This window comes from Heterocephalus glaber, unplaced genomic scaffold (assembly GCF_053883595.1).
Source record: "Heterocephalus glaber isolate CG9 unplaced genomic scaffold, H.glaber_assembly_v1.0 deba00001451, whole genome shotgun sequence".
NCBI lineage: Eukaryota > Metazoa > Chordata > Mammalia > Rodentia > Bathyergidae > Heterocephalus > Heterocephalus glaber.
In genome coordinates, this window is record NW_028258301.1 from 853,249 (window position 1) to 877,341 (window position 24,093).

The 24,093-nt window shown below is 38.2% G+C and overlaps 1 protein-coding gene and 1 pseudogene across 2 annotated transcripts; both read right to left on the bottom strand.

The window, feature by feature from the left end:
• Positions 1-144: 144 nt before the first annotated feature.
• On the bottom strand, positions 145-24,041 carry Prpf38a (pre-mRNA processing factor 38A). Of its 2 annotated transcripts, none has more exons than XM_004869242.4 (10): positions 23,729-24,041; positions 22,798-22,957; positions 21,153-21,274; positions 19,183-19,268; positions 10,131-10,241; positions 3,559-3,671; positions 2,944-2,970; positions 2,742-2,839; positions 1,398-1,446; positions 145-525 (listed from the first exon to the last, which is right to left on the bottom strand). In XM_004869242.4, exons 1-10 carry the CDS (start codon positions 23,856-23,858, stop codon positions 483-485), a joined length of 939 nt encoding a protein of 312 aa, XP_004869299.1. In that variant the 5' UTR covers positions 23,859-24,041; the 3' UTR covers positions 145-482. The 2 variants fall into 2 exon arrangements, with proteins under 2 accessions (XP_004869299.1, XP_012922725.1); XM_013067271.3 differs by having other exon boundaries at positions 22,798-22,859; positions 23,729-24,019.
• Positions 11,302-12,598, bottom strand: LOC101710803 (protein EURL homolog; annotated as a pseudogene).
• Positions 24,042-24,093: the final 52 nt, after the last annotated feature.

The following is a 24,093-nucleotide window of genomic DNA, read 5'->3' on the forward strand; positions in this document are numbered from 1 at the left end:
TGTTTACTACCACTTTCTGTTGCTGGAAAAGTTAGAAAATACTGTTTTACTGATTTGGTCTTGGATAAATAGTAGCAGCACAACCCCAGGATTCTCAAAGTAGTTCTAATCATGGAAGAAACCAAAAATTAAACTACAAAAAAGTGACAAATGAGTGTATCAAGTTTAATAACAAAAAGGCAAAGGGTCACCAGTATGGCCAAATCTTTTCTCACTCACATTCCCAATTCCCAGATCCTTTCTACCCTCATAATTTTGAATATAGCTGTAGTTGATTGGATCAAAAATTGACCTTAGGAAACTTCAAAGATGTTTACAGCTGAAAAGAGATACAAAACTCAGCACCTCTTCCATTTAAAAAAAAAACAACTCAGTAAGAAGACACAAATATTATAGTTGCCAGGAGAGCAGCTCTTAATCCTTCCACACAGATACCCTCATATCCACAGGAGGCCATTTGGACTAAAACCAAATTGAATTCATTACTCATTCCCTCTCCGGCTCTTCTTATGGCTTTTCTTTGACCTGAAATGGAAAATATATAAATCATTAAGGAGCAAGTAAGGACTTTTGAGAAACACTATGATATGTGGACACTTGTGAGCATGGAACTGACACTTAATAATCATTTAACATGCTTGGTGATTCAGGGCCCCCCCATCTCAGTAATACTGTAAATCAGGGATTAATAGTCAGTACAACCAGTGAGGAAACCATCTCTTGAGACCTTAATAGTGCACAGGGATTTCTAATGAAAGATGTACAAATGAAAGTGACTTGCCCAAGGTCACTCAACTGTTTTAAAACTTGTTACTTAAAACCCATATAAGCGTTGGGTATTTAGCTCAGTGGCAGAGTGCTTGCCTAGGAAGCGTGAGGCCCTAGGGTTCAGTCCTCAGCACCAAAAAATTGAAAACAATAAAAACTACCCCCATTAAAAAAAAAAAAAAAGCCCTACCATAAGAAACAAACAAACAAAAAACCAGCTGGTCTTCTGAGACCACAGCTCATCCATTATCCAAAACCACAACTACAAAGAAAAAACTGCAAAAGAGACTCCTAGTAATTCTCAGGGTAAAAGGCCAATATTATCTTAAATGAGAATTCCCATTCCCATTACTCTCATCAAAACAAGAAAATTTCAGGCCCAACTTTGTTGTAACTAACACTGTGGTTTCTGTTGTTTTGTTTTTTCTTTTTTTGTTTTTTGACACTACACAGTTCAGGCTGACTTGAACTCACTGTGTAGCCCAGGCTGGTCTCAAACTATCAGCAATCCTCCTGTCTCAGCCTCCCTAGTGCTGGGGTTACAGGCATGTGCCACCATGTACAACTTGAGACCTTAATTTCTGAACAAAGATTCATATTCTTAAGTTAAAATAGAGGCCAGCATTTACCTTTCAGGAGACTTTGAGTGGCTCCTGTGTCTGTGACTACGGTGATGACCTATGAACAAAAAAAGGCACTGGATGAGTCAGATTCTCCCTCTTACTCCTGAACTGTCACTCACACTTTCCCCAATCCCACCCACTGGTTTATTACTTATGTAGCCTATGCTGGGGACATCTCTTATTGGAAGCACCTCTCCAAATGGTGTATGTGTGGCAGGGAAAGTAGTAATAACAGCATTTAAAAACCACTGACAGCATTATGGCCGATTTCATAAACACCATACCACCCCATAGGCCTTATTCCTATAATTTTAGATGAAAATACTGAAAACCATCATATCAGCAAAACTCGTAAGACTTAACATTTGAGTCCCATTTTTCTTTTTGTTTTGGTGGTGCTGGGGATTGAACTTAGGGCTTTCTTTTTCCATTTAGTTTACTGGTACATTTTAGGTATACAATACAGTTACATTCATCACTGGGAACTTGTACTTTTACATGATGTAGCTTGGTTATTTTTTTCCCCATTCCCCTGCCCTCCCTTCACCCCCTCCACCCCTCCCATTTACAGAGACTTTGTTTCCATTTTTTTCCTTTTTTCGTATTTTTTTCCTTTCCCCTAACCCTACCCACTTCCCCTTCCCATTTACATCTTTTCTTCCTATTTCACATTATCAATTATACATTTTGATCCTTATTTACACTTTTAGTTTCTCATGCCAGAGAAACTATTCAGTATTTACACATACGTGTCCTATTTATTTCACTTAAAGAGTATGGCCTCAATGTGCATCCATTTAGCTATAAATGTCTCTAGTTTCTCATTCTTTATGGCTGAACAGTACTCCATTTTATTTTTTTAAAAACCCACATCTTCTTTATCCAGTCTCCAGGTGATGGGCAACTGGGCTGTTTCAAAGCTTTAGCTATTACAAACTGCTGCTATGAACATGGATGGACATATATTGCTGTGGTTTGATTCTTTTAATTCTTTTGGGAAGATACCCAAAAGGAATAGCTGGGTCAAATGGGACCTCTAATCCTAGTTTTTTTGAGTTATCTCCTAGTGCTTTTTCATTTGAGCTACATCTCTGGTCATTTTTTATTTTGGACAGTTTCACCAAATTGCTAAGTTTCCCAGGCTGGGCTCTGAACTCCTGCCTCAGCCTCCCAGAATGTTAGATTACAGAGGTGTCCTACCATGTCTAGGTAGCAAGCCCTATTTTTCAAATTCCATGTCCCATTTCCTTTTCTGCCATGCAACAAGGTTAGGTACTTCTATATTGCATGAGGGTAACTGCTCCTTAGATTTGTTAAAATAAGCAGTGGCAAACAGCCCAAATGCTATACCTGGGGACTTAGAGCGGGACCTGTGTCGTCGATCTCGGGACCTGCTTCTGTGGCGTCTTGGGCTCTTGCTCCGATGCCTTTCTCTGCGGGGTGAAGGACTGTGGAAAAGAATAATCAGCCTGCCAGATCTGTCTGGTAATATATACACAATACTACCACCCCTTCCCCAATCTCTCTCCATGAGAAATGATTAAAGGCCTACCTTCTTCTTTTGGGAGACCGACTCCGCCTGCACAGAACAAAATAAGGAAAATGTTAGTATACTGGATGCTGCAGATTGCAAAATTGGCCCCAATTCCTTGGGGGGGGGTGTTTCGGAGAGCTGGAGATGAATCCACTGGTCCTTCCTGATTCTTACCTTTACCTTTCTCTGTATCTATGCCGTCACGTAACCCTTCCCTCTTTTAACTCTGGGACTGGCCAAGTGACTTGCTTCAGCCAGTAGTGTATTTGCAAATCTGATACAAGCAGATACTGGAAAAACAGTTGCTTGACTGACTTGTGTATGCTTAAATTCTGCCACTGTCATGAAAACAGCCTGCTGGAGGCTGAGACAGAAAAGACATTAAGTTGCCCCAACCATCCTTGCCAAGGCCAGTATATACACTGCATATGGAAGTCCTGCTTAAATCACTGACCACACTTGTGAACTAAAGAAATGGCCTTTGTTGTCTGCTGGTGAGGTTTTGTGTGTGGTGGTTTTGCAGCAATAGGTAACTAATATACTGAGCAAACTTTCTCCATAGGGTGGCATTTTTCCTTCCCTGAAATTCAAACTCAGGCTATAATTCTCAAAGTCTAAGGACTAGCATCTTGCCTTCTGGGAGACCGACTCCTACTCCTCCTGTACCGCAGTGTGGGAGAGCGACGGGGCTTGTCCAAGTCTCGGTAGCTTCTCCGGCGATGATCAGGTGATGGGACTCTTTCCAGCTGGAAAGAAGATGGATGGTTCAGTGATGGGCACAGGCTCATAACAGACAGTCATCTCGGAATACTGATTACATTTCCCTCCCTATCCTGTCCTGAAGCCCATCTCCAAATGACTTTGTAACACAGTAATGTGACATGGAGGGATAACCACAAAGACAAAAAGAAATACAGGAAACAAAGTGTCCAATAAAATCACATTCTAGGTTGTATCATTATTCTTGGACTGTCCAAGAAGGAATTCTGCTTATCTCAAGAAACTGGATTTCAAACATGAAAGAAAAGGTGTAAGTCAATTAAGTTTAAATAAAAAGCCGTGGTGTATCTAAATCTACAAAAATAAATTTCCCATAGTGCGGCCAACTGTAAATGCCTAGCAACACCAACCAACCTGGTAGTAATGACCACTTATAGTACCCAGACTAGTATCTAAATATCATATGCTATTTTTTTTTTTTTTTGGTACCAGGGATCGAACTCAGGACCTTGCACTTGTGAGGCAGGTGCAGCACCACTGAGCTAAATCCCCCGCCCAGTATCATATACTATTAAACTAAAGACTTCATGGAAATGACTGATTCCAGGTCTCGGGGATAAGTGTACCAGATGTGACTGGAACACACATGAGAATGCAAGGAAGCTATTAAATACTTCTACAATTACATCAAGAAATCTCAGGAATCAGGTTGAAGAAGCCTCCATTGGCCAACGATGGGACAGTCTGAGCACTGACATGGATAATAATGGATTAAAACATCAAATTTGCTTAGGTTGGTCCATAAGGTTATCAGAGGCAAAAGAGCATCGCCTTGGGAAGATACTATATAGAACTGACTTTTTAAGGCTGCTAAAGGAAAAGGATCAATTTCCTTTCCTATATAAACTACCTGTGAAAAAAATGCTGATTTGGAACATTTTCTTTATTTTTGGTTTTTGACTATGTAGTTCAAGCTGGCCTTGTAGTCCAGGCTGGTCTTAAACTTGCAGTGAACATCCTAGTGAACATCCTGCCTCAGCCTCCCAAGTGCTGGGATTACAGGTGTGCACCACCATGCCTGGCTTTGTAATGTTTTTCTTTTAATAGGTATATTCCATGTGAAAATGATGAAGAAATGAAATAATTAGAATATATCACCACTTTACAAAACCTGATGGAGCAAATAATTGTTCATCAGTGGATCCTAACATTACAAAAAGTGAGATACTTTGCACACCCCAGGGGAAATACACACCATTGCTATGAAACTGTTGCTATACTCCAAAGTGAGATAAAAATCCCCCTAAACTGTTTAGGCCCATAGATCTAATAGTTTATAGGAAAAACAAGGGACACATGAATGTTAAGTAACACTACAGGGAGAAATCAGAAAACTACAAACTGGGGCTGGGGATTTAACTCAGTGGTTTTGCTGCCTGCTGTGCAAGTACAAGGACCCGAGTTCAATCCCCGGTACCAAAAAAAGAAAAAGAAAAAGAAAAATATAAACTGAGAATCTATATAAGCTAAACAACCAGATACAATGAGGGACTGGGGCTAGAGAAGCAGGAATCTAGGAGAGTAGAGTTGCTTGAAAACAAATGCCAATACTATAATGATGCTTTAAGGAAAAAATGAGCTTTGCACAAACACCAATCCATGAAAGCTGACGAGGCCCCAGTCAGTTGTGGTGTCTCTAGCTATCTGTAGGAACAGAAACAGGCATGTGCTGTATAATATTTTTCTATCACCTGCTTGATGGTAGTCCCACAGATTTATAATGGAGCTGAAAGATTCTTAGCACCCAGTGACATCATAGCTGTGGTGCAAGGTATTACAGGTTTACAGTGATGTTGGGGTAAATAAATCTGTGCTGCCAGTCATACAAAAGCAAGCACCTACAATTATGTACAAAATGTACTGTTATTTTTTACCATTTTATTTTATTATTTTTTTGGTACTGGGGATCAAACTCGGGACCTTGAGCTTGTGAGGCAGGCGGCGGAACCACTGAGTTAAATCCCTGGCCCTTTACCATTGTTTTAAAATGTGGTCCTTTTAAGTTTTTATTTAAAAAGCTGTATGGTATGGTAAAACAATTATTGTGTTATGCTAGCAGACACCTCATATATCTCATGTTTACTGTGCCTGTTTAATTCATCCAAAGGTCATACAGAATGACAGATCCAAACCACCTAGGTTTGTCTAAGTACACTGTGTTGATGTTCCCACTACAAAAACTGTAATGACATTTTAGTCATGTGCCCACCACTAAGGGAAACATTATTGCAAACCGTTTTTGGAGGAACACTTTCCATCTTCACAATGCCACCTCAGGAACCTCATTTATCAAGTTCAATCTATGAGTATCACAAGTCACATGAGAAGGGAAGACATGATGATCTAGAGCCAGTAGCAACCAACCGTAGTAGACACCTCGAGGACTGATACTGAATTGTCAGAAAGTATGAGTTATGTATGAAATGTTCAAATGAAATGCGCAATCACAAAGGTGAACAATCAACAAGAAGAGATATTGCTGGATTTTAAAACAGGAGTATCTAGGAAACAAAAGCCTAAGTGGTAACAGAAACAACTTAAGATAGATGAAAGAAGTAACCAGACATAGGAAGAATAGCAAGTGAATTAAAGGCAAACCTGAATACTTGGGACATAACACAGAGAAACAAGATAAAAAAGGTACAGAAACACGGACAGGATGGATGGAATAAAAGTTTATATGCATCTAAGAATGGAGAGACTGTAGAGGTGAAAACTGATGAAAATCTCTGGGAAACAAAATGAATCCCAAGGCTAGGTAAATAAAAGTAAAATCAAGCCTTAGATAAAATAAAACTCCAAAATAACGAGATAAAAGATAGCAGTGGGGGGGGGGGCGGATCACAGGTCACATCAAAGAAACAATTAGAATGATCCCAGACTCCTCACAGTGACAATGGTTGTCAGATGACCAACTGTCAATACAGAATTGTGTACTCACTGAAAAGATCTTCTAAGAATAAGAGTGAAATAAAGTCATTTATAGATGAACAGAACTTACTAGGAAGACAGTTATACTAAGGAAATTCTTAATAATCTGGAAAAAAGCAGATAGTAATATAAAGATGATCAGAGATACAGAAGGGATGAAACAGTAAATCGTACAAACCAAAATGGGTATAGACACTGACAGACATAGCCTGTAAAAATAATGTGTAAACCTGGGGGGTATAAAGAATTAGATGCTGGACAAGAAAAACCTGTGAACTGGGAACAATGGTTATAAATAGTTATAAATGGAGTCAACTATTTTATGGTCCTTACATTTTTTTGGGAAAAGGATAGATTTAAACACTTTAAGTATTCATGTAAAACTTCAAGAATAATCAGAAGTGAATATGTAAATCTCAATAAGGTAGAAAAAAATCAATAGGAAAAAAATAAATATCAAAGAATGTTAAGATTGGAAGAAGCAGGATAAACATAAGAAAAAGCATATGCATACACTTGTAATAAATCTAAGTGTCCTCCTAATGACAAGAAGTATATTGTCAGATTAGATGAATATATATATATAAATATATATATATATATATATAAAATGGACAAATTCCTAAAAGAAAACACAGCAACCTGATTCAGAAACAAAATGTCTGTATTTTCCTGTAACTATTAAAGATTTGGATGCAGTCTTTCCATAAACAAACCACAAGGCTCAGTTTCTGAATGAATTTTACCAGAAACAGAATAATTTCACTTTGGTGAATTCTTTTAGAGAATTATAAAAGAGGGACTAACCCTATGAGCCAATGTAATTTTGATAACAAAACAGAAGGATTCATCATGAGTGAAATCAAGGCTATTGTCACTGATAAGCAAAGACAGGAATATCATGGGCTGGGGATTTAGCTCAGTGGCACCGTGCCTGCCTCTTAAGCGCAAGGTCCTGAGTTTGATCCCCGGTACCAAAAAGAAAAAGAAAAAAAGATAGTATCATAAAATATTAGTGAACCTAATCCAGCAGAGTATTAAAAAAATATAAGCCATGATCAAATTCATTTTATACAAAAAACTGAAAGGTAACAAGTTTATGAATAACATTTATCTGATTAACAATAAAAGGAGAAAAACTATATGATAATCTCAGAAATGGCAGGAAAAGCATGTAACAAAATATTCTCATTCATGAAAAAAGCTCATAGCAAACCAGGAAAAGAAAATAATTCCCTTATCTTGATAAGGGGTGTCAATAGCAAATATAATTCTTTTTTTTTTGGAGATAGGGTCTCCCTATATCAAGCTGGCCTTGAACTCACTAGGTAAACTAAATTGGCCATGAACTCTCTGCCACTCTCCTGCCTCAGCCTCCCCAGTGCTGGGATTATAGGCATGTGGCACCACACCCGGCTTGCAAATGTAATTCTTAACATGGAAGTATCATCAGAGGTATTCACTTTAAAATCAGGAACAAAACAGTTTGCCACTACCTCAACATTACATTGAAAGTCCAAGACAAGAAGGAAATGAAGGGCATAAAGTTAGAAAGATACCAAAATGTATTATTCTTGAAAAAGACTGTTTTATTTAGACCCTCCCCCCTAAATCTACAAAGTTTAGTCAATTCACAAACTTAGCAACAAATACCTTTTAAAAGTCTTCCTTTTCTTTGAGCACCACACTCTACGCTTCAGTGTGTCCTATATTTCTAAAATCTTTACCTAATAAACCATTCTCTTGCCTCTTTAAAATAAAGTACACTTGGGCCAGGGATTCAGCTCAGTGGCGCCATGTGCCTTGCAAGTGCAAGGTCCTGAGTTCGATCCCCAGTACCAAAAAAAAAAAGAAAAGAAAAGAAAGTACACTAAAAGTATTAATTCCTGAGGCTTATTCAATTAAGAGTATGTTTGCATAGTTTGTGACACAGATATAAAACAGTACAATAGTATTTGACAAAAAAGGATTGAGCAGCTCATGCATTTAAAATTTAGTTCAGCAACATAAAAAAATCAAACAGGAGTAAATGATTCGAGGTAACCTACAATACCACTGAACTAGATATAAAACATTTTAACAGCTTAGCACATAAGTTTTTTAAAAAATAACTTTAAAAAAAAGTATTTGCAGATGATTTGCTTTAAATTAATACAGTGATAGAGGAGCAGGTTGGGGTAGAGATGAAGTAATACTGGTCATTTTTTTTTTTTTTGGTATTGGGGATCAAACTCAGGTCCTTCCACTTGCAAGGCAGGCAGCAGAACCACTGAGCTAAATCCTGGCCCTGGTCATTTTTTATTAACTGTTACAGCTGGGTGATAAATTTTCATCAAAGTCCATTATGGTATTCTGTTGTATATATATTTGAAATTTTTATAATAAAATGTTATAATAAAAGTCTTCCTTTACAATAGTAATAACTATTCATAACTTTCCTAACAATAATAATATAAACTAAAAGGAAGTAAACCCAAGGAAATAAACCTAAAAGACATACAAAAACTATATGCAGGAAAATATAAATTTACATGTAAAATTTCTACAAGCCTTTAAAGAACTAAATAACTGAAAGATAAATCATCTTTATGGATATCATAAAGATGTCACTTTCATTTCCCCCAATCTTGTTTACAGATTCAATGCAATTTTAATCAAAATACTGGCATGTTTCTTTTAAACTTCACAAATAGATTCTATTGTTTATATTGACTAGCTCTTGGTCAACTAAAAATCCAGACTTCTTATAAAGCTATTTAATTAGGAGTGTGGCATTTATAAAAAATGGCCAGGATAGTGATACCAGAAACAGACCCACACATATACATAATGTTGAAACAACAAAGCAGGCAAGCGTGAAAAGAATGGGGTTGTTTTATGTGGTGCTGGGTACCAAACTCAGGGCCTTGCACACGCTAGGCAAGCACTTTCACTGAGCCATACACCCAGCCAAAGAATGGAGGTTTAAAACAACAACAACAAAAAATAGTGAAATTGTCAGTTGTCCACATCAAATAAAAGTATATCTGACTTCACAGGTGTTAATGCTTTATCTAGATGTCCTCCCAAAGCAAAAAAAATGCTCATATGGGAGTGACTAGATCATGGGTGTGACAACTGGATTAGTCCACTGACTGGGTATGGGTGGCACTAACTAATAATAGGCTTGTAGCCTGAATGTCATAACAAGGGAAAGGAAGGCTTCATTTAACACAACAGTCTTGAGAGAAAATTACTATCCTTACTTTACAAAAGAAAATTAAGGTTAAGTAATTTTCATAATTATACCACTACTATGGAACTGAGGACGTAGCTATGGGTTTAACCCCCGGCACTGGTAAATGGCAGCAATAAGATATGAATCGAGGGGTATTTTACTCTAAAGTTCATACTTTTAATGGGAAATTATTTCTTAAAGACGCTTAAAAATTAAAGTTTGAAAACAAAGATCATTCCCATCCCTCCTCAGCCTCTAAAATTCTTAGGCCCCTCACCTTCTCATCTTCTTCCTCTTCCTCTTCACTAGACTCCACATCATCCATGTCTTCTTCCAGAGCACTAACTCGAGGCTCCAGTTGCTCAGCTTCTTCTAGCACGTAGCGTTTCTACAGAGAACAAAATGAAAATTACAGGTCACTGCCATCTCCTCTATGTCCTGAGGCCCTAACACTGGGCTTCTGACATTGATAGAAAAGCCATGGAGCAACAGCTGTAGTGACTTCATTTCAAACACATTTGAGACTTTCCTAAGCGGTTTGATATATCTGGAATCTGTATACTCTTGTAATTTCTTCTACAAACATAAATACAAAGCCAAAAGGAAGAAATTCACATGCAGTTGGTTCTGTTTCCCATGGTCTTTAAGATACACAGAAAATCCAAAGGCCAATAAATTTATGGCTGAGAATGGGTTGCTTGGCAGTTCAAAGAAAAGAGACCCAGCCAGATGGAATGTCTGGGTTACAAGACCACTCACCATTTTCTTGACTAAGGCTATAAAGAATGTTGGGTGGCCTGGACAGGCAGCTGTGGAATAATGAGACTCGTGTATGCTACTTAGCTCTCACTTACCCTTCATTAAAATTCTATCAAGGTTGGAAGAAATGAAGTATGTAACAGGACCATGGGAGTTTGGGATCCAAAATGGTATCAGACTCTGCGGAGTCTGAAATCATTATTTCTATTTTTTTTAAAAAACAAAGTTTATACTAAAATACTGCTCATAATAAATAAGAGGCGATACTATGAATTCCATTTCCCTCTTAAAAATTGACTTTAGTAGTTCAGATTAATAGAAGTTTGTTAATCTTCTATTGTTTAGACAGGTCAATTTAAAATATATTTCATAAAATCACACTGTAACAGTGTATTTAATAGTAACACTTGGTAAAAAAATAGGGAAGGATAGGGCTGGGTATTTAGCTCAGTGGCACTGCACCTGCCTCGCAAGGTTCTGGGTTTGATCACTGGTACTGCAAAAAAAAAAAAAAAAGAAGAAGGAGATTCAGTAATTATGGGAAAAAGATTTCCAAAGTGAAGTCAAATAATTAACCCTGGAAGACCAGACTATAATGATCTGCTTTACTAGACAAAGATATTATTAAATACTGCCTTATGCATTGCCAGGTTATTGACCGTAAGTAAATGGACCATAACTTTAACCTTCTTCAAAATCTGCATGCTTGGTGAACCAGTAAAGGGTAAAGTATATGAAGTATGTGTAAATTTAGTTCAGTTGTTTATGGGTAGGGTGTGACTTCATTCCTGTTCCTCCTACTTGTGGGCATAGTAACTTGGAGTAGTTGTAGCTGTTCAGTGGCAACACGACAGACATGGAACTCTGATGTCAAAGAATCTTTTTCTTGCACTTAGTGTGTCAACTCTTCAAAAACTTCCTGGATTTGCTGTTGGAGCTTTGTATTCAGTTGTTCTACATCACCAAGACTCACTGAATTCAATTCCTTCTGCTGTAATGTAGATTGTGGGTCCCAACATTAGCTTCTGGACTAAAGATGGCCTCTTCTTTCTTCTATGCCTGTTGTGACTATGAGGCCACAATACACTGTGATGGCAAGAGGTGGCATCCGAAGCTTATAACATAGCAAGCTCAAGTTTATATTTTGTCTGCCCCCAAATTCCTTATGTACAGTCTGAGATGCCACTTACACTTCTATCTATCCATTTTGCAGAATATTTTGGTACTTGAGAGTCAAATTGTGGGAGTAATTTTTTATCTGGCTTGTGCCTAAATTTAAACAGGTGATTCTGAGGGCTTTTAGAACATTCAGAGTTTGAATCCAGATCTTTTTTTCTTTTTGCAGTACCTGAGATCAAACTCAGGACCTTGCGTTTGCAAGGCAGGTGCAGTGCCACTAAGTTAAATCCCTGGCCCTTGAGTCCAGATCTTTATTTCGTGCATTCTGTATGATCCAGTTTATCTTCTTACTCAAAATGGCTTTAAATCCTTCATAAGTGCTTTTGGAAAGCTCATATGGAGGACAATCTTGGTTTGCAATTAAACAGTATTTTTCAAAACAGTCTTTATGGCCCCTTACTGATGTGGTGTGCTAAAGATCAGATTTTGGCATTCTCTCAATATTTAACTCAAAACAAATGTGGCAAAAGGAGTGTTTCTTAGCCTATTCATGGCTTACAAACACTGCAAATGTTATCACCCTTCAAATCAATGTTTACCAACTGCTCCTCTCTGTTCATAGTTCCTTGTCCAGCTCTGTGGGTCGCCACAGTCTCTACATGTGTCTTGGGGTGCTCAACTATTGTTTCTGGCCAACTTCTTAAGTATCTGTGTTTGACAGAATGAAAATACATTCCAAAGCACCTCCTTGCCAACATTAAGGTACAGCCAGCAAAAGCTAAACTGAGTTAGGCATAGTGGTGCTTGCCTATAATCCCAGCACTTGGGAAGGCTGAGGCACAAATGCAATTTTGAAGCGCTGCCACCAAAACAAAAAAATCCAAAAAACAGGTTGGGGCTGAAACTCAGTAGAAAGGGCCTGGGTTCAATTCTCAGTATGGGGGTGGGGTGGGTGAGTGCAAAACTGATGACCTGTGGGTTGGTTACCAAGAACAGAATCAGGTTAAACAGGTGCCCACTCCCCATCCCTGCCAAGAAGTCCTGGAGACTGAATGTAGGGTTTTCATACTGACCTGCATTCCCAGCCCTTACTATTATTATTATATATATGTTTTTTGATAACAGTCTTTCACAGGTTGAATAGGCTGGGCTTGAACTCATGATCCTCCTCTCTCAGCCTCCCAGAATGCTTGGATTATAGGCATGTGCCACCATGTCCAACAAAAGGCAGTCTAAGGACATGTAGAGGCCCAAACCAGAGCATACCTCTTGGTGATATGACAACATTTATCAGTCAGATTTCAATTCTCTCTCCTTAGTAAGACTTGATAAACTAACAGATTCTTGCTTCGTGGTCTTTCCTTCTACACTACATGGGGACCACACTGATTACAGTAACAAGCTTGCTCAGAGCTCACTGGACTTTGGAACTGTTAGCTGCAACCTTGATTGCACATGGAAGTTTTCCTAATTTTTGCAGTGCTTCTAAAAATAACAACAGCTAAAGATAATAATAACTAGTGTAACCCACAATGAGGTGGTGTGAAAACTGAGCCCTAAAAGCTGGTTTTCAGACTTCTACTTTCATTCTCGCCACTGTATACTCCACAGGAGTCAACATGGAACAGAAGAGATATACCACATCATCCAACTTCCAGATTTTGACTTACAGGTTTAGAGCTGGGTCAGTGTGGAGGAAGCTGATTTGTTAGTTTAGTATGAGCACTTGGCTACCAATTACATAAATCTAGATGGTTGGTTGCCCCAAGCAAATTCGTTTCATTCATTTATCAGTTACCTGCTTTCAATTCCCAACTTTAACACATTCTTGCCAGCTTGAATACATATATGACTGTCCCACTGGGTGGCTGTTTATTAATTTTATTAGTAAAAAGACAGATAAAAGTGATTAGATCCATTTGTATCATCAGCAGAATAAGCCACCCATTTGTATAATTTGTGACCTCTGAGTTTTAAATTATCCCTTTTGGAGCAAGATGGAGGGTGGAGAGGAAAAGGGGAAGTACAAAGAATTAAGATGTGCTATACACATTTACTAACTCTCCATAAGTAATCATTATGTGTACTAATAGAAATTTTTTAAAAAATCCCTTTTAGTTTCTAAGTGGGAATCAAGCATCTCAGAGTACATGTGATAAAACAAATTGTTTCGGAATTATTGAGCATCAGGTAGCATGTACAAGGAAAGCTGAAGTAGAGAACCCACCTAGTTGGGGTTTCTGCAATTACTTAAACATGTAAGAAACTGTCCCCATCCCTCAACTACAAACTCTTTTTTTTTTTTTTGTGGTATCAGGGATCGAACTCAGGTCCTTGCACTTGCGAGGCAGGCGCCAGAACCACTGAGCTAAATCCCTGGCCCGTTCTCAACTACAAACTCTTATCTGGGACCCTTTAGTTAATGCTATGAATTCTAAAAATTATGAGTCAGAGGACAAAGGGCAAGTGTACTCCAGGGGCCTTAACTCAGGAACTGTTACCTTTTGAAAGCAGTGTTTTTCCCTACCTTTCTCACTCAAGCCCATTTTATCAACCTCAGAAAAGCAAGTACATCATTCAAGCCAAGATACCCTCACCATCATATCTCCAAGAGTAAACTAGAAGAGAGAGTAAAACTATTGGGGGATAATCACAAAGGGACGGAGGCAAAATAACTCCCAGGCCCATAACCAATTAAAAGCATGCTTTGTGTTTTCTTCTACCCCATCCCTCAATAGATTCTGTTAGCAACTACAGTGGCCCATTCTAATCACAAGGGCAGGATGTTTGTGCAAAAAAGGGCACAGATGGAATGAATGGAACAGCTTCAGTGATAAGCTGATGAACTGTTTCTTGAGGCCAGGATGTCTGCTCAAAAGAAAAACACTTTTCAAAACTGTACCCAGGACCAATGAAAAATTCCTGGACCATAGCTCACCCCTGCAGTAAAAAGCTTTCACTCTTCTTTATAACAGGCAAGCCTGACTGTTCTCTCCATCATCGCTGTGCTCCTCCTCCTGGAAGTAAAACCCTCCCAATAAAGCTTTGCTTGCCTGAGCAAAACTCCCTGGCTTGGTTCATTTCTACTGCCCCCAGGACAGAAGATTCATATCTAGTACCATGCAAATGTATGGAATCAGAGAACAGTAGAGTTGGAAGAGCCAGAGACCTGTAGTCTGCATTTATTCCAATGATTCTCACAAGTTTTCTTTTTTTTTTTGGTACTGGGGATTGAACTCAGGACCTTGCGCTGGTGAGGCAGGTGGTGGCGCCACTGAGCTAAATCCCGGGCCTCATTCTCAAAATTTTAAAAAGTTGCCAGGGATTTAGCTCAGTGGTTCCCGTGCCTGCCTTGCAAGCGCAAGGTCCTGAGTTCGATCCCCAGTACCAAAAAAAAAAAAAAAAGTCAAAAAAATTTTTAAAAGTTGTGAGGTATAATTGACAATTAGCCATATATTTTTTAAGTAATGTATGCAATTTTACATGTTGACAAGTACTGTGTACAAATGTCAGACCATTAGTACATAAACATATAAACATATCCACTTGCCCAAAAGTTTTATATCTTTTTTTCTCATTCCTTTCTCCCCACTCCTTCATTCTGTACCCAGGCAAACACTGATCTAATTTTTGTCGTTATAGTTTACATTTACTAAAAATATTCTTTTTCACTCAGTGTTAATGATTCTGCAATTGATGCAAGTTACTATATAGTTCATTTTTACTGCTGAGAAGCATTCCATTGTATGAATATACCACAATTTGTCATCTGCTGATAGCTATTTGAACTGTTTACAGTTTTTGGCCATTACAAATAAAGCAGTTACAAATACAAGTTGAGCATCCCTCATCTAAAATGCTCAAAAATATACAACTTTCTGAATGGCAATATGATACTCAAGAAGTTGTAGATGTGGAGCATTTTGAATTCTCTGGTTAGGTATGCCCAACCAGTAAAGTCAATGTAAATAATCCAAAAGAATCTTTTGCTTATTTTCCCACTGAGTTGTCCTGTTACTAAGTTTAAGCAATTTTTTTATATATTCGAAATTTATGACCTTTGTTGTATCTGTTGTGCACGTAGATTTTTCCAGAGTATGGCTTGTTCTTTTATTTTTGGAATAGTCTTTAGAAAAGCAAAAGTTTTATATTTTATAGCAAATTTATTTTTTAAAATTCATTGGTTTTTTTTGTATCCTATTACAAAAATGTTTGACAAACGTAAGGTACCTGATATCGTAGTTTTGCTTTTAGTCTGTGATCTCTGTCAAGTTAATTTTTATATATGGTGTGAGGGGAAGGTAGAATCATTTGTATGCCTATGGTTATTTAATTTTTCTAGCACCATTTGGGGAAAAGATTATCATTTTTCACTAGCAGGGCTTACCCTAGCAAGTCTATAGAAAATCAACTGTCCATGTATGCAGGGCTTACTACCAGTCCCTTTATTTTATTCCATTGATCCATTTGTCTGTCCTTACAATAACTCAATCATGTGTTGGTTATTACAGCTTTAAAGTAAGTCTTAGGAGCGGGGGCCTTGTGGCACATGACTATATCCCCAGCACTTGCGGGGCTGAGGCAGGCAGACTGCCTCGAGTTTGAGGCCAGCCTAGGCCACACAGTGAATTCAAGGCCAGTCTAAAGTATATAGTGAGACCTTGTCTCAAAAAAGAACAAAAATAAAAAACAAAACACAAAACCAACCAACCAACCAGCCAAAAAAACCTCTCAATGCCACTAAAGGGCAGTGAATCAAAGTTCCTAACCAGCCACGTGATAACAAGAGTAGACAAGCTGTACTCTACAGTATACTATGTTGGCAACATTCTCTAAATACAGGTATTCAATAAATTATAAGAGACATTCAACATTTTCATATAAAATAGATGGTGTTAGATGATTCTGTTCAACTGCAGGCTAAAATAAACGTTCTGAGGGGCAGGGATTTAGCTCAGTGGTTCTGCCAACTGCCTGGCAAGCGCAAGGGCCCGAGTTCTATCCCCAGTACCAAAAAAACCAAAAAAACAAAACAATGATTTCTTTTGGGCCGGAGATTTAGCTCAGTGGTTCTGCCACCTGCCCCACAAGCTCAAGGACCCGAGTTCAATTCCTGGTACCAAAAAAACAAAACAAAAAAAACCCCAGATTATAAATGTTCTGAGCGTAATTCAAGACAGGCTGTGTTATGTGGTAGGTTAGGTAAAACATGCACATTTTCAACATAGGAAGGGCTGACTAGGACATAACCCTAATCAGGAGTCAAGCAGCATCTGGACATCTCTTTATTTATTTAGATCTGTAGTCTCTCTCAGTAATGCTATATTTTATAGATTTTTTTTTTGGTACTGAGGATCAAACTCAGGACCTTGTGCTTACAAGGCAGCCGTAGTGCTGCTGAGCTAAATCCCTGGCCCTATGTTTCATAGTTTTAAGTGTATGAGTATTGCTGATCTTTTGAGAATATTTCCCTTATTTTATATTTTTTGAAGCTGTTGTAAATGACATCTTTTTAGTTTTTATTATTTATTTATTTATTGGGAGTGGTGGTACCGGGGATCGAACTCGGGTCCTTGAGGTTGCGCAGCAGGCGGTGAAACCACTGAGCTAAATCTCCGGCCCCAATGACATCTTTTTAAAAAAAATTTCAAATTGTATTGTTCATCGCTAGTGTATAGAAATACAATGGATTTTTGTATACTGAGTTGGTATTCCAAAATAATGCATAAAAGTTTCGCAGCTGTAGTATATACATACAATGGTGTACTAAGCAATAAAATGTAACAAATCAGTGATACATGCAGCAACAGGGATGAATCTCAAGATAATTATGCCTTGGGGGGCGGGGATTTAGCTCAGTGGCACTGTGCCTCCTCCCAAGTGCAAGGTGCTGAGGTTTGATCCCCGGTACCAAAACAAACAAACAAAAAATTATGCCTAGTGAAAAAGGACAAACAAAAATGAATATGTAATACATATATCTAGAATAGAAATCACACTGGTGGTTGCTTAGAGAAAAGGAGAGGGGTAGGGAGAGGGGATTCACTATTTTTATTGTAGTGATGATTTCAAAGGTGTATATATATGCTAAAACTTACCAGATTTTAATATATATATGTATAAATTAAACTGCAAGAAAGCATTGAAAAGACAGAAATGTTTTATTCAAAGGAAGTCTTCCTGCTCAAGCCCAATATAAAAATCTAGAACAAAAAGGAGCTAACTGGGTTGTAATATGTGGAGCTGTCTCCACTTGCTCCTCTCAGTATCCTTAAAACAGACCTACAGAGCAGTTTAAAAAGCATTTAGAAGGCCGGGGATTTAGCTCAGTGGTTTCGCTGCCTGCTGCATAAATGCAAGGACCCAAGTTCGACCCCTGGTACCAAAAAAAAAAAAAAAAAAACCCATTTAGAACAGGGCAATAGAAATTTTGTAAAAGTGCAAGGGACCGAGTTGGCGTGAGATAGGAAGGAGAGGCGGGAAAGAGGATAAAAAAAGAATTAAGATGTGTTATGTTCATGTACTAACTTCCCACAATGAATGTGATCTTTATTAATGAAAACGTGCTAATAAAAAATCGTATTAAAAAAATTTTAAGTTTTAGCATTTACAGCATTTGTCAAAACTCTGAGAGGCCCGAGGATTTAGCTCAGTGGTTCTGCTGCCTGTCCCACAAGTGCAAGGACCTGAGTTCAATCCCCGGTACCAAAAAAAAAACAAAACTCTGAGAATGTGCCTAAGATTTATATATTTCATTGTATTACTTTACCCAAAAAGAAAAAAGAATAAACAAGTAAGGTACTTTAATGGTTAAAAAAAAATAACATTAATAATAAATTTTTAAAAAGACCATTTGTTTAGTCTCATCTCATTTTTGCAGAGGGGAAACTAGGACCAGGTCCTACAACTTAGGTTTTCTAATTTCCTATTTAGCTATCTCTCCACTGTAACCCATTCCCTTTCTGTTTAAGCTGCCCACTGAATCTATTGTCCCTACATATTTCCCAACAGTAGTTTTTAAATCATAAAGCATAATACTGAAAGGTGCATCTGGGATGATCACTTCACAGGAAGGATGTTGCCAAAGGGGTAGTTTTAGGAAGCAAGGACCCAGTTCCCCACCCCGGTCCTCTCTCTGTTAAATAGCCTGGCTTTATATGATCTATATGAAAAAAGCTGCTCATAAAGTTTAAAACCCACTACTCAAGCTATAATATCCTTGATATAACATCCTAAAGATAAACTCTCTTAAGTGAACTATTCACTTTTAAAGCTCTACCCTTGAAATACTTCACTTTCTTCTCATTCCTTATCCTCTTTTTCATAGATATGAAGTCTCCTTACCAAGAGGACCCCTATGATCCAGACCTTCAGTGTTACAATATGGATCTGTTTGTCTATTTGCTTATCTTGGAGACAGGCAACTCCCATAATAAACCTTTGTCTCTTACCTGTAGTCGGGGCAGAATGATATCACAGACTCTCTCACTGTGCAGCAGTTCATCAATAAATTCATCTACATGCATCAGTTCAAACTCTGAAAGAAAATCATTAGCTCAAGCAACTTGGACACAATGTTTAGATAATAAAAAAAGTGAAAGAATTATAAGCCTTTTATGAGGTCATTGATGTACCAATTCTCTTTAGAAGCAAAGGGTTAAAGAATGAGTGAAGCTCTCCCAATTAACAGAAGGGACAAACACAAAAGCAAACACAAAAAGTTCTGAATTATGCAGGGATGATCTTGAATAGATCACGTGACTCAAATTAATTTTAAGTTTTATAAAAAGACTTTCTATCAATTCACATTAATTTTAACATCATAGAACTTCTATGTAGTTTCTCATATGAATCTATGTTTCTGAATATAGAACATGTATCTTCCATGGTACTTGTAATAACAGCTTTTTAGAACTTCTGTAGCATGTATTACCTTAGTTTAGTGGTTCTCAACCCCAGATAATTTCCACAACTGTATTACCCCACTAACAGGAAGTGCTACTTCTATCTAGGAGTAGTGGCCAGGGATGCTACTAAACATTCTACAATGCTCAGGAAAGCCCCCACAAGAAAAAATTATCTGGCCCAAAATGTCAATCGGTTGAAAATTCTTGTCTTTTTTTTTTTGGTACTGGGGATGGAAACTCAGGACCTTGTTTGTGTTTGCCAGGCAGGTGCAGTGCCACTGAGCTGCATCCCCAGCCCTGTCTCAGTTTAACATCATATAATCAATAACTCACTCCATCATGACCATGACTATGTCTAGCTTGTTCACTATGTTTTTTCCAGTATACAGTATAGTACCTGGTATAGCATTAGCACTTAATGTGAATTAAGTGAATAAATGGAAAATCTGAAGTGTTCTAAAATTTGAAACTTTTCTTTTGGGTGCGTGGTACTGAAGATAAGACCTTTGAACTGAACATTATCCCCAGCCTTTTAAAATTTTTTTAAAATTTTGAGACAGGGTTTCATTAAGTCTCTTAAGTCACCCAGAACTTGTGATCCTGCTGCCTTAGCCTCTCAGACTGCAAAATTTGAAACCTTTTCAACATGCACGTGACACTCAAAATATTCTGGGTTTTTAGCTAGGCATGCTGGCATATGCCTATAATCCCAGCTTCTTGAGATTGAGACAGGAAGCTCTTGGCAGGAGACCCTATCTCAAAACAAAACTTGAGAAAAGGGGTAGGAATATAGCGCAGTTGGAGAATTCTCACCTAGCATGTGTAAGCTCCTAGGTTAAATCTCCAGCACTGCAAAAAAAAGTTTCTCATTTTGGAGCATTTCAGATTTGTAGATTAGGGTTGTTTAACCAGTGAAGTTTACAGAAATATTCCAAAACCCAAACAATTCTTAAATCTGAAATATTCTGGTCCTCAGCCATTTTGGATAAGGGATACTCAATACGCACCAACTTACTAGTCTACTGTTTAACAACACATATAGAGGGGAAAGGCAAATGTTACAATCTTTTGTTATGACACTAAATGTCAAAAGGTTTTGACTGCATTACTCAGATCCTTCCTCATAGTAGAAAGTGTCTCTTTGTAAAAGGTATGGCGCTAACCCTTGTATATACTATTTTTCAGTGATAGTCCTACATTAATAAGAGTACACTTAGTGTGTATGTGTGTACGTATATATATATATGTGTGTGTGTATATATATATGTGTGTGTGTGTATATATATACATATATGTATATGGCATTGTGGAGGATAGCAAAACTGTGATGATATAACACATGGAACGTGACTTGGACACCAGTGACATAAAAACTACTTGGGAACTGGGGATTTAGCTCAGTGGTGCTGAGCCTGCCTCAAAAGCACAAGGTACTGAGTTCGATCCCCTGAACTCAAAACAACAAAACAAAACAAAAAAACAGCTTGGAGTAACAGTCTTGGCATCATGCTCACCTCCATTTCGGTTCTGGCTCTTGATTTTTCGATAGTCATTGTACAAAGGTTCCAAGTACTTGTAGCAATCAATTGCAGTGCCAGTCAGCCTCATGTAAAGTGCACCCAACATGCGGACATACCTGGTAGATAACAGAGAAAACAATAGGCCAACCTTAGAAGTTCCTGAGTTTTAAAACTGGCTTCTCTCATGACAGTTGAGGATAAATGTGTATTTTCATTTCTTTGGCAGACCAGAAAGCTGGACTGTAGAGGGAACATAGAGGAGAAGATGGCTAAAATATGGAGACCTGAGTTTAAGTTTGCTTTCTATCAAATACTGGATATGGAAACTTGATACATGTTGCTCAACTCTCAGATCTACCACCTGTAAAACTAGGATAAAAACTATCTACTTCACAGGAATATTTTAAGAATTCAAGGAGATGCTGGAGTTAATAAAAGGTGCAAAATGTATTCAATAATACCAGATCAAGTACATATGCCTATGAACATGGGTGCTGGAAAAAAATTGTTCTCTGGGTTAAAATTCTGATTCCATAATTTACCAACTCTGTGGGGCAAGTTACTTGTTTTCTCAATCCTTGTAAGATGGAGAAGATGCTACTTAATTTACTGGCTTGCCATATTCAATAAGAAATGCAAGAAAAGTGCTAACCATAGCGTATAACATTTGCCACTTCCTAGCTGTCTGACCTTGGACAAATTACTTACATCTCTCAGTGCCTCAGTTTCCTTCTAAAATAGGGATAGTAATTTTATAGTGTTGATGTGAAAGTGAATTACTGTATTTAAAGACCTTGGAAGACAGCATGGCATGCAGTAAACTATTACCATTTGTATCTCATATTTGTCTGTGAACTTGAGAATACATAATAATAAAAAAGCAGTCAAACATTTTTTAGGTATTTACCATCCAACAGGCACTGTGTTGGTACGCATGTAGTATCTTCTGTAAGTCCTATGAATTGTTATTATTATCTCCACTTTACAGATAAAGAAATTAAAGCTCAGAAAATTAACAATTTCTACAAAGTCAGTTAGTGAATAATAAAGTCTACACACAAATCCAGATCCAGTATGTCACAACTACCACCCTATGTTACTCTCTCCTACCGACATATTAGACACTGGTTTCTCCTGAATATTCAATTTGTGAAATACATTTGTGGGTGAAAAATTACTAAGACTAAGAAAGTAAAGTAAGAGATTAATACAATTAGATCAAACAAAATATAAGTTCAAGTGCTAAAGAAGGAAACCTTGGTCCAGGATTTAGCTCAGGGGTTCCGCCGCCTGCCTCACAAGCGCAAGGACCTGAGTTCAATCCCTGGTACCAAAAAAAAAAGGAAACCTGAAATGCAACTCTGTGGAGAGGAGATACACTGTGTTCACAACTCTTAACTAAAGCACAATTCTGAACCACTAAATTGAAGCTTTGCTAGGAGGTGTGTGGGCAGGGGTTGAGACAGGGTCTCTTGCTTTGTAGCTCAGGATGGCCTTAACCTCACTATGTACCCCAGGCTGGCCTCAAACTTGCAGTGATCCTCCTGCCTCAACCTCTTGAGTGCTGGGATTACAGGCGTGCACTACCACGCCCAGCTTAAACTGAAGCTTTTATAATAGCTAGTCAACATACACTTACTTGAAATCTTCATTTTTTATAAACTCTACGATGATATCCTTCTCAGGCTGAATTTGAAGCATCTTCAAGGTCAAACACAGAAAGGGAGTTGGTTTTATGTTTCCACCATAGACACCACCCACAAACCTTAACTCCATGGCTTTATCAACTACAAGTTCAGCTAAAAAAACAAAAACAAGTAAGAGCTATTTTGGGAGAGAAGTGGAATAGTTCAAGATTTGGACCCGCTTAACAGCCATCAAAAGTTTAATATTAGGGGAACAAGCATGTATTAATAACACTAATAATGACAGCAGCTAATATAAAGGAAAAGGTTTCTAAACACCAAGTACTCTAAGCATTTACTATTACTGATTTAATCTTTACCATAAACCAGAAAGTTCTAACACTGTCCTTACTTCCAGGTAAGAAAAATGAGGGCTAAGGAAGGTTAAGTGCCTTACTTGCTCTGGTCCATAGCCAGTGTTAAAAGACATTCATTATGCCCGAATTCGAACAAAGATCATAAGACTAGAAGGCTTCCCTCAAAAACTTACATTTATATTGGAACTCACATGTAGAAATACTAGAACTGACCTAGACTTAAGGATAGTAAGAATTTGATTTTGGCCACGGTGACTTCCTTTAACACCTTCAGAAGTCTATGTCAAGGAGTTAATATCCAGCTCCCTGAGTTCAACAGTGTTGAACTCATGTTTGGAACCCAGCTGGCTAACATTATATGGAACGATTCAACTTGAGACATCCTTCATTATAAAGTAGGTCTCTGATTCATCTGTGACTTCAATACTAAACTCAAGTCTAGGCACACAGTAGGCGCTCAAATTGTTTTTGATGACTGAAATACTTCCCTCCAGTACCACCCCAAGGGTTGGTCCTACCGGCGGCGAGTCGGGAGAAATAGGCCACAAGGAGGCTCGCTCTTGCTCACCCGTAAGTCCAAAGCACTCTTCTTTCCAGTACTTCGATTCATAGATTCGCGTCCGAATGATCTTCTCCACCAGATACTGGGGGTTGGTGCCATGGATGCTGTGCGCATCCTTCACTGTACGGTTCGCCATTTTAGAACTCCAGTTCTCTACGTATTTCCGTCGGATCCCTTACTGCGTCACCTCCAGGTTAATAAAACACAAGTAAAAGAATGGAGAAAGGCGGAGGAAATCTCTAAGTCGGCCGAGCAATCATCTTGGAAGCGGAAAGCTCAGCGTCTAGCACTTCCGGCAACCGCGAGTCGGTCGAATGGATGTTGGCTGCTGGCGCTGGCGGAAGTACGTCATGCACCACCCAGGTGGGCGG

Bases quoted from the DNA above. Each gene is read 5' to 3' on its own strand.
- Prpf38a (XM_004869242.4), bottom strand. From the start codon at position 23,858: ATGGCGAACCGTACAGTGAAGGATGCGCACAGCATCCATGGCACCAAC. The intron at 21,275-22,797 runs GTAAGTGTATGT...GTTATCTACCAG, and splicing joins ATAAAAAATGAAGATTTCAA to GTATGTCCGCATGTTGGGTG. The intron at 10,242-19,182 runs GTAAGAGACAAA...TGTTCTCTGTAG, and splicing joins TCATTCTGCCCCGACTACAG to AAACGCTACGTGCTAGAAGA.